Consider the following 10,732-nt stretch of genomic DNA (forward strand, 5'->3'; position numbering starts at 1 on the left):
TGCTCTAATTTATAGTTACCGTTCTGTTGTTACTGTATTTTAATTTGACAAACCAGATCTTCTCGCCATTCTTTCTCCTGTTTGGTGCGATTGCAATAGCGGATCTTAACATGGCCGGACCGGAGCAAAGTCTGAACATTTTGAGTATATTTGGCTCAACCTACTGCTGTGAAGCACGATCTTCCACCATGAACAGAATCAAAAATAAATATGGATCCAGGCTCAAAATGAGCACCTTGATATGTGATTGAGAATGGCTTTGTCGCCATTCAAATCCAGGTTTAAAGCCTTGCAGGGCAGCTAAAAGCCTCCTGCTCTCATTAAGCCATAAAAAAACAAAACAAACAAACAAAAAACAGTCAGTTCAGGCGTTTAAAAAAATATGTGAATCAGGAAACTATCCATATACCAAACTGAAAGATTGTTTCCATTTTAAAATCTAAAGTGTTCAAAAAACACTTTAGATTTTAAAATGGAAAAATCTTATATTTTTTAAAATAATTTTTATTTAAAAATTCAACATATAATTTTATCTCATTTCATTTTCTGTTTTAACAGATCATTAAAAATGTCTCCGGACCTTTACTGGTTGATGATTTTCTTTATTCGGACCCTGCTGATTTTTAATTGGTTACCCCTGATCTACAGTAGCCTTTAAGACTGGTTTTGACAGCCACATCAGAGTTAAGTAGGCACCTACCTGCACCACCAGCCGTGGAAGGCCACATGTCAGCATGCCTGAGCTGAAGTACCAGGTCTGCGTAGTGCTGCGGCGAGAGTCAGGCCTCCTCAGCATCAGTGGTTCAAAACTGTCAGGAAACAGATCAGAGTGAGGCATACCTCAAAAAATTGCTAAGATTATGGTGTTTTTTTTTAATAGGCTGTAAAACACTCATCTGAGAGATGATGTGTATTATCACAGTAGCCAACGGTGTCATACTTGCCAACTACCATGATTTACGTGGGAGATTCCCAATTTATGTTATCTCCGAACAAGTTACCAATCAGTAATTTCTCCTACTAATCTCCGGATTTTCAAAGAATGAAAAAAGTAAGCTTGTGGGGACATATAAATATGCGTAACGGACATGTCCCTTACACATTCTCTGTCCGCTGCACTTTTTTCAGGCGTTACAACAGTTAAACCCGTTATTAATATGCAGGAACCTCTTTTTCCGAGCTGTACAGGCAGCTGTTGTTTTGAAGGGATTTATAAACAAAGCTGAGTTAGGTTGAGTCTTTGAATGCACCATGAGCATACACATGCTGGCGCAAAAGTTCAACATGAAACGTGATGCTTAGCAGTTTAGAAAGTGAGCATCAAAATGTTTGGCAAAAACCAGCAGCTAGAAGCAAAACAACTTGGCAGTTTTTCCAAAACCTGTAAGTCTTTATTAAGTAAGTTATACTTAATTGTTACATTAAAAATGTAAAACATGCAAATATATCAATATGTTTAAGCCAGTTAACAATTATTTAAAAAGGTGCTACCTCTGTAACATTAGTTGCTGGTAAGTTTTTTCTTGGAATAAACCCAATGTTCATGCATTTCTCAATAGACTTGGTGCTCATAATTGATCTCCACATAGTAAAAATTAGTCTCAGGAGAGGAGAGTCAGGAAAGAGGTAAAAAAGGAACTTTAAATGTAAACGTCACAGTGCTATGTTACTGCTTTGCTTCCTAATTTTAATTCCAAAATTTTGAGTTCCACATTTTTTTTATTTTTATTGCCATTAAATAAAGAGCAGAGCCAGGCAGGTTGGACCAGAGGCCAGCAGCAGCAATGATGTAAGGTCTTAGGAATATCTATTACAGGGATAAATCAGGCAGGTATTAGGAAAAGGTTTTCACAGATATTTCACAGGAGAAATGAAACAAAACGCAAAAAAACTGATAAATACTCAGAAACATTTGAGCTGAATGAATACAAGATGGTATCATACCTTTCTGAATATTCAAAAATGGCTTTAAATATTTGGGTATTAATTTTACAAGAGACATTCAGCAACTATAACAGGGAAATCTGCTATTTAAAAAAAAAAAAAAACTAAATCAGATCTAAAAATATGTAATATATTAAGAAATACTAACCAGCACTGTACAGAAGTTATTGAGCTTTTGTATCTGTCAATGTAAATATATATATATATATATATATATTGAGAAAAATAAAATACCAGGCAAGAAATGAGAAATTGGGAGGAAAAAAATCTCCCTATTTTTCGTAACCAGGTGGCAAGTATGCACGATGCGTAGCTTGTACCTGTTGTCACTGACAGCTGCTAGCCCGGCTATGTCCAGCACCAAGGAGGTGTCGAGCGGTCGAGGCTGTGCCGGTTTGCTCTGGGGTGGAGAGGAGCCTTCATGGCAAAGCATGCCGGCCCCAGTCATCCTCCAAAGCTGGGAGCGCTTCCCTGGCTCCTGGAAAACAGACAGCAAGATATTAGTCACATGCGAGACACCTGTCTCTTTCCCATCTCTCGTATCTGGAATCCATCTTATCAAATTATTTATTACCAAAATTAAAAGGAAAATAATTTCCACATTATATTATTTTGATCAAACAGTCTGTAAACACATTTTTCACGTACAAATTCCACATTGTTGCTAAATTGGATACTTTTCAGCTTCTAATGTCTAAACAATATTTATTTCATGGTAACGCTGGAAAGCGTCTCGCATGTCTCGAGGCCTGGAAAAATACTTTAACCAAATTTCAGCCTTTCCCAGAAGGCGGAGGGCCAAAAATCTTATAAAAAAAAAATAGTTTTTGTCGTGCCTTTTTTCTCAGGATGACCCTTTGAGTCTTGGGATTGACGTCTAGAACCAGCTCAGCGCAGCTCTCCAGATGCCGCTTCCCAGCAGGCCTCCTCTCCGCATTCCTGCTCATACAGAAAAGAAATCTGTGAACTTTGGGTTTGACAGCGTTGCATCACAAGGTGGCCGACTGCTCGTACTGAGAGAAGGTGTGTGTGGCTGCGATGTAGATGAAGTTCTCGTAGTAGAGCTTGTTGTATTCCCTGAAGAAGTTCATGTCTGCCGTGACTTCGGAGGATCCCGCTCCTTTCACGGTGAGGCTGATGTACGGGGGCAGTGTGGGCTCATCGCAGGCATAGTCCAGAACTGACCCAGCCTTCACCTCGGTGTGCAGCCGCATGTCAGCCACACCGTGCTGCCAGAATTGGATTGGAACCTGAAGGTATTAAACAAAAGCACATGATTATGTCTCGGATTAGAAGCTAACCATGGATTACTGCCAAGATTTCACCCTGATAACGGTTAAATCATGGCTTTTTTATGAGCAGAAGGTTTATAGACAGGAAAGAAGCAGAGAAGCTGGAGCCTGCAGGGCAGATCAGAAGCTCCCGCTGCGGCGTCGTACCTCTGACATATTGTCGATGCGGAGAGGTGGAGGCAGCTGATCCGTGTCTGTGAAGGAAATTTGGTAGGTGGCTTCTTTGAGGCTGATCTCTGTCCGCAGGAAGAAACATTTCCCCAGAGTGTCTCTGTTCAAAATAAGAAATCTTTAAAATAGCTGAACGTAAAGGAAAACAGAAAGCATTAAACTCTTAAAGGGAGCAAAAAGCTTTTTTTAAACAAATTTATGTTCCAGGAAAACTGTTTATCTGTGCATGGTATGCTGTGTTTGATATAAAACATGATTTTAAGAATCCAAACTGTATTAGCTTCTGTCACCTCATGTTGACGTGGAAAGACTTCGGTTTGTTGACCTCGAAGCCTCCGGACCAGGTGCAGTTGGGGACGTCCATGAGACGCACACACAACAGCTGGTCGTAGTCGTTTCTGGGCCAGTGGAAGACGACGCTGGATCCAGGCAGGGTAGATAAGTAGCCCTCTGGATTTGAGGCACCCTATAATACAATAAGCTGTTAAAATATGCTTCTCTTTAGAGACACATTTCAATCTGCGACCAGCTCCCCCATCCTGAGCATCCTCTACCTAAGCAACCCACTGCAGATGCTTATGAATAGAATGAATAGAGAGATTTTAACAAAACCAATAAGCTGTCTTAACTAACAGATATTAAAGCAATGTTATAGAAATTATAAAATCAACTTGGTTCCTTTTATAGAGCTATATTTACACGACTCAGTTACTCTCAAAAACTATTATCGAACTGCCTCTCACCATTCCTCTTGCAAACTCTCTCTGAGCGAAGGCCAGTTTATGACTGGAGTGGTTGTCCAGCAGGTACCGTGGGGCAAAGGTCACTATGTGAGTGTCTCTGTAGTTTCCTTTTCCTTTACGCACGCTGATTCCTGCAGGAATGATTAGATTAAAGTCACTCAAAAGGCATAGCTGAGAAAGAAAGCTGCTGCATCACAAACATCACAAATTAATAATCGCCATGGCCTGATAATGACAAGAAGTCCTCCCTAAAGTCTAATAGTAGGAAAAAGATTGAAAGTTGATTAAAACTTGCCCCATATTGCCAGGTTTAAGGAACAATGGGGGAAAATCTAATGGAGTGAAGAAAGCAGGGTCATTTTTTTGAGCCTAGAGCCTCCAGACTTTGTCAGATGATGACCAAACACGGATTTCAGGAATCATGGATCAGTCTGACTTACATCAAACACATCATGTTGCTTTAACCTTATGAGGAAATTATCGGAAATTAGTCATTTATGAAGCCAAAGCCTTCCAAAGGCCAGCATCCTGGTATTAAACCAAAAGAGAAACAGATGGTGTGGCCAGCCCAAAATTACCTAAATGAGTCGCAGGAAAACTGTTTTTCTGTTTCATCCGTAAATGTTAATAGGCCAATATTCATTTCCACCTTTTCTGTAGATTCGAAACAAATTTCCTTCTTTTTTATGTTGAATGTGGCGAGAATTGAAATACAGGCTTTAAAAAAAAATGTTGCGTTTCTAAACTCATATGTTTAACTTTCAAACTTCGCTTCCATTCTTTACGAATCTTAAAACAGAGCGTCTTGCCTATGTTGTAGATGAGTCCCGGCTTATTTCCGTGCTGGATGACTTTCACCGCTCTGACTCCACTGCCTCCGTCCAGGGAGAAGCCTTGACACCAGCCTGGAACTCCATCTGGGTGGATCCCCTTTCCAATTCTCATCGTGCACCTGAAATTAGCATCCACAGAGGAAACAATATAACAGGGTTTACTAGAAACAAAGGCTGGGTAGAGGTCAGCATGCTTACATGGCTGGCTGCTCCTTGTCTGTGTAACAGAACAGTATGGGGCTGAGGCTCCGGGCCAGCTCATGCTCCTCGAACTGTCCCGCTGCATCGGTTTTACTGTTGTCCTGACGGAAAATTAATGGCAGACCTGAGGAACGAAAGAGGTTTAGGAAGAGGTTTGATGCAATCAGCAGTCTAAAGCCGTAATATAAAGATTACCTGTCTTGTTGATAAGCCAGTAGGGAGCAGAGATCAGGATCTTCAGAGCTCCTTGGGCTCTCAGGATGATACGGATGGTCAGACACAGCAGCCGTTTGTTGGTGTCATACAGTCTCATGCGCACCACATAGTTCTGAGTGCCAGGCGGAATCAGCAGCTCTTTGCATTCGGGGAAGCTCTCCAGCAGGATGCCTGAAAGCACATCAGGGCTGCCGTGAGGACAGGGGTGGTTGAATGAGGTCAAGACCAATCAGAGAGTGTTGGCTCACCCAGCTCCATGTTCTGGGATGTGTCAGCAGAGTGAAGCACAGCTTCCTTCCCCGGCTTCAGCGAGCCTCTGATGCCCATTCCTTTAATGTAAAAGTTGAGGTCACAGGGCAGCAGGTTGGTCAGCACCATGGTGGGCAGCAGGTAGATGGTATGTCCCGGCTGCCGATAGATCTGCTGAGCGCTGCCAGAAACCTGTCGCCTTGCAGGCTGCTGCTCCGGAAAGTTCTCCTTTTTGATGACCACACAGAATCTGCGCAAATCAAGATCAGAAAAGTAAGTAACCACAAATGGTTCCATGTAAGCGACTGCAAGCGGGAAAACTATGATTGTACTGTACCTGAAATTGCGTTTGGCTGAATCATCAAAGTCTGCTGACTGGCAGTCCCTCTTACTGCTGTTGACCTCACCCGGTCGCTCCACGCTGGTCCAGTGGATCGGAGCCTTACAGAAGAACAGGCCCATGCCTTTGGGTCGAGCCTGCAGCCGCCATGTGGTCAGGTGGAGGGGGACGGCTAGGGACTGGCCGGGCAGGATGGGAGGCAACACCACCGGCTCTGTCAAAGCAGAGAAACAGTCATGTAGTGAAACAGGTTAAATGAAAGACAGAAATAAACAGACGTAAAATAATTGTTCACTGATATTATCTACAGTGGGCTGCAGCTGAGCAGGCATGTGGCATATTGAAGGAGTCTTACTGTCAGGCGCAGACGGACTGTCCAGTCGCACCTCCATCTGAACATCCATGCGATTTTTCACCATCAGAGCCGAGCGCACCGTGATGACCTTCCGGGCGCTGCCCTCCATGGTGATGGCAAAGACCACCCTGACAGGAGGGAGTGCAGAGAACTGGGTGGGGGCATAAGAGATTCCATTCAATTTATCTATATAGTTATATGTATGTATACTCATTGACTCGACAGCATCCCTGACACATAATGAACACCAACATAATTGATGGGGATTCAATCAGCTGATAGGGGAACAAATCCACGATGTCTTCCTTTCTTAAACCCAAACATGGTTCATGGCAGGTTTTATAGCTGCATGCCCTTTTAGACTCAAACCTAATATATTTTCTTGAGTTTTCAGAAAATTCTTTCACTACAAAAATGCACCTTGATGGGTTTTGTAGTTTATAAATTCTCGAAAACAAGAAATAACATGATACTCCAGTTTAACATTCATCAGCAGAGTAAAACGTGTTGAAGCTTTGTAATATTTTCAGACCCATCTCCAAAACCATTCCTCTATATTTCCTGCCATAAACTCCCAAAACCAAAATTATCTGCACGTTGAAAAATTATTCAAGTTTTATTTTCCTAAATCAAATTTAAAGGATCGTGATTTAAATTTTTTTTTGTAAAAAACGATATTTGAAAAAAAAACAACATTATTTTTAAAAAAAGACTGAAATAAAGTGTAAAAGTCTGATAACTTAAACAACCCTTTGAATTGTTATGAAAGTAAAAGCTTAAAAATGGATAAGAGCTTATTTTATTGCTTTCTAGACAAAAAAGAAAAAGGTATCAAAAACAGTCGGTACTGTCCTCTATGTTTTAAATTAAGTTTGGAAAATGTATTATTAGAGATATATAAAAAGGATATTTGAGATTTATTAACCAATGTAATATTTTTCATATAGATTTGATACATTTAAAGACATTAGCTAAATTTAATCCAAAAAGGTTCTGATTATAATTTCTTCTGTAGAGACGCTTGGTGATCTAAAGGTATTTGATCTGATTTAGCAGATATCATACATCCAGTCCTTTTCCCAAGGATGTTTTTGTGTCAGGGTACATACATAAACATGAGGGTGGATGATGTTGGTCCTGCTGACTGGGCTGCCAACCTGTGAGACAGAGGAAGAACACAGGGGGTAATAAAAAATAACCAACATGGCCAAATGACCAACATGGCCGAAGGTCCCAGAGATGCAATTCTTTCTCACAGTGTTTGACGAATTATTTCGGTCTGGAGCAGCATATCTGAAGAAGACTCCCACTTTGTCCACAGACACGGGCTTGACTTGTTCCCAGCCACAAACCCGAACCAGCAGCTGGTGGAGCTTCAGCTCATGAGTGTGTCTGCAGGAGAGGGGGACGCAAGGTCAGAGATGCAAACGCTAAGTACAACAGAGCGCAAAAACTTTTAATGACTGCCATTAAATATACTTATGTGGTAATATCTGATATTTATGTAGAGAGTTTAATGGGAAGAAGTATTCATTTGTCTTTAGGACAGACCCAACATGGACATGAACTGCCTTGTCTATTGCTGGAAAAGTAAGGCTGGTACAGTCGAAACGTCACTTTAATCCTTTAAATCCATGAGCTCTAATGAACAGGTGCTGTGGGTCAGGGACAGAGTGACGTACCGATGGCGAAGCTTCTCACGGGCCTCAAACTCAAAGGGGATCTCCTCCCCGGGCAGCACCTCTCTCCACTGGCTGATGTTATGAGTATCATCCGTTCCTGAGCTTTGGATATCAGCGATGGAGTCCGCGCTGCTGCTGTGTGACAGCGCCACCCTATGGTGATTGAATGCAGAATCACTTCATCACTGAATGGATGGAAGCTTAAAACCAAAAGGACTCACACCCCTGCAAAGTTATCTTTCAAAAATATTTCTTGTTTATTTCATTTTACTTCAGATCCTTGCATGTTTCCATTTGATGGTTTATCTTTGATAATAATTGAGTCTTAAAGGTTGGAGAGTCTCTTTGCAATTACCCTAATGTTTAGCTCCTTCCCTGGTTTCAGTAGCAGATTCAAGTCAGGACATAAAACCACATAAAATTCATCCACTCTGAATACATATGTTGGCATAAATTTGGAAATCAATTATTTAGTAAGGGTTATAAATAATTCAGGTTTTGGACAGACACACATGGATGGACAACAGGATGAAGGCTGCAGTTAGACCTACCTTGTGGGAGTTGTGGTCAAAGTCGCAAACCACATGGTGCACCCTGTGTGGTTGCACAGGGCATATGGGACAAATGGTTGCCTCCTTTTGGAAATCTTCACATCTTTAGAAGAAAATAGAAAGTTTAGTTAGAAGGGACGCTTTCGGTGCCCTTTAATATGTGCTGTTTGGTTTCTGCCCTCAACTGCTTTGCCTGCCCAATAATCAAATAATACCAAATTCATCTATTCTCTTTTTACTTACAGAATGTAAAAAGGAGAGGCACCAAAGTTAATTAGATATAATAACTGTTATTACCAAAAAATATCAATAGAGGCCAAAGAACTATGATACTGAGTGAATGTGCTTATCAAGTCCAAATCATTTGAAGTGAACTGGATCATACAAATAACTTTGGGTTACGCAAAGCCCCCCACTCTTTAAAACCCCTCCCCAGGCTCCCCATTCCACTCTGGACTGAATGCAAGCTTTCCTAATTTGTCTATCAACGCTCTGCACCACCTTTTAAAACCTGCTCACTGCTCAGACATCAGCTCTAATGAACCTCGTATGTATGATACCACCCCCCCAACCCCTGAAATAGTTTTTAAGAAAGTTGCAAGAAACTTTCCTTTTAAAAAGTTTTGAGAGAGTATTTGTGAAGATTCTCAGTCATCCAGGTCACAGTCAACAGGCGATAGAGAAGGTAGTCACCTGATTAAAAAGCACTTTTAAGAACAATACCCAGAAGATTCACCTCTGACCCGCCCTCGCCTTAAGGCTGATTTATACTTCGAAACCAGGTCGTCTGCGTAGGTGTCGCAGTGAACGCAAAGACGTCCCCGCCCCCTCCGCAGAGACTCATTGGCCAATCCAGTGGGAGGGATCAGAGCCACATTTTGTCACCCCTATTTCTTTTTTAGACCTACAATATTTTAATCTCAGTGCTCCTCACCTACAGTATACTCTTGGATGAGAGGCACATCCAGTTGCCTAAACTGAACTTAAAAAAAAATGAAAAAAAATTGAGGGTTTAAGATTACAACTGCCTTTAGTTGTATGTCTATTTTCCAATTGTTGTGTGTTTTAACCCATTAGAATAAAAAGGTAGGTATAGAGCTCAGTGATATTGGAAAGGAGTGAGCTAGTATTAAACCACAGAGGAGGAGCTATGTGACATAGGGCAACTTGGCTGCAGAGGGGGGCAGCCTCCAATGTGAAACAAAGTTAAAACTCAAGACTATTTACTGTGTGAAAGCTTAGAATTTTGAAAAGTTTCGCCTTCTTTTATTAAATGTCAACATAACCATACTGCGCACTCTGGTTACCTGACATAAAAAGAGGCAGGAAAGATCATCTATTTATTTCCACTTTAATAGCTCAGTATAAAAAACAGTTTTTAATCAATCTTAGGTAGGTGGGAGCATTAGGGGTTTAGATTGTGAAAACTGTGGAATGTAAAACTTAAAAGTAAATAAAGAATCTTAAATCCCTTCCTGCAGAACAAGTGGCTTCTGTCTGCTGAACTCTAAAGCTGCTCTGCTCAAGGTGAGTGTGCAGTGCTCAGGTCTGAGCAGTACCTCTGGAGTGTATCTGCTGCTCGAGGTACGTCAAGCTGGCTGTGCTCCTAGTTCTAAGGTGAGCAAGAGGTGCACCTGACAGCAAAGAAAGACAGTTACAAGCACACAGACAAAGAGAGAGGCAGAAGAAACACACAGAAGGCTTAGAGTTTTACTATGGAGTGACTTTTGTTCCATTATTGTTGCAAGCATAGAGCACATTTTGTAAATGGAAATAAAAAAAAATTGTAAATTGAAAAAAACAAAAACAAAACAACAAAAAAAGTGCAATCCAAAATAGAAACTAAAAAAAGTGTTTTTGTTTTTTTTAATATTTTGTATTTTATGGCTGATATCTTTTCTATTTTTATCCCCCCCATTTTCAATTCATGTTCAATTTACTTTCCAAAATTTTTTTGAAAGTATCCTTTGCAAGCAAAAATAATGGAACAAAATTCAATCCATACTTCAGAAGTACTTAGCTGTATTCCTTTATAACCTTAAAGCAACACTTTATAACTTTTAGTAACCAAGGCCGCTGGCAACAACTCACTGTTGCAGAATTTAACAGTCTTTGAAACAGCAGATTAAGAGGTCATGGAGTTACTTTTAAGGAC

At 40.8% G+C, this 10,732-nt stretch overlaps 1 protein-coding gene across 1 annotated transcript in view; it reads right to left on the reverse strand.

Moving 5' to 3' along the window:
- vps13d (vacuolar protein sorting 13 homolog D (S. cerevisiae)) overlaps positions 1-10,732 on the reverse strand; it is a 57,940-nt gene that overhangs the window by 11,388 nt on the left and 35,820 nt on the right. Inside the window, exons 40-57 of the mRNA XM_015384276.1 lie at positions 10,137-10,211; positions 8,578-8,680; positions 8,027-8,179; positions 7,601-7,736; positions 7,454-7,501; positions 6,345-6,495; positions 5,987-6,203; positions 5,649-5,899; positions 5,380-5,571; positions 5,182-5,308; positions 4,960-5,102; positions 4,151-4,281; positions 3,698-3,873; positions 3,384-3,507; positions 2,959-3,194; positions 2,781-2,883; positions 2,265-2,422; positions 701-809 (exon numbers count right to left, since the gene is read on the reverse strand). Coding sequence (XP_015239762.1) covers positions 701-809; positions 2,265-2,422; positions 2,781-2,883; positions 2,959-3,194; positions 3,384-3,507; positions 3,698-3,873; positions 4,151-4,281; positions 4,960-5,102; positions 5,182-5,308; positions 5,380-5,571; positions 5,649-5,899; positions 5,987-6,203; positions 6,345-6,495; positions 7,454-7,501; positions 7,601-7,736; positions 8,027-8,179; positions 8,578-8,680; positions 10,137-10,211 — 2,633 coding nt within the window. The remainder of the gene's footprint in view (positions 1-700; positions 810-2,264; positions 2,423-2,780; positions 2,884-2,958; positions 3,195-3,383; positions 3,508-3,697; positions 3,874-4,150; positions 4,282-4,959; positions 5,103-5,181; positions 5,309-5,379; positions 5,572-5,648; positions 5,900-5,986; positions 6,204-6,344; positions 6,496-7,453; positions 7,502-7,600; positions 7,737-8,026; positions 8,180-8,577; positions 8,681-10,136; positions 10,212-10,732) is intronic.

This window comes from Cyprinodon variegatus, unplaced genomic scaffold (assembly GCF_000732505.1).
Source record: "Cyprinodon variegatus isolate N-32 unplaced genomic scaffold, C_variegatus-1.0 Scaffold309, whole genome shotgun sequence".
Classification (NCBI taxonomy): domain Eukaryota; kingdom Metazoa; phylum Chordata; class Actinopteri; order Cyprinodontiformes; family Cyprinodontidae; genus Cyprinodon; species Cyprinodon variegatus.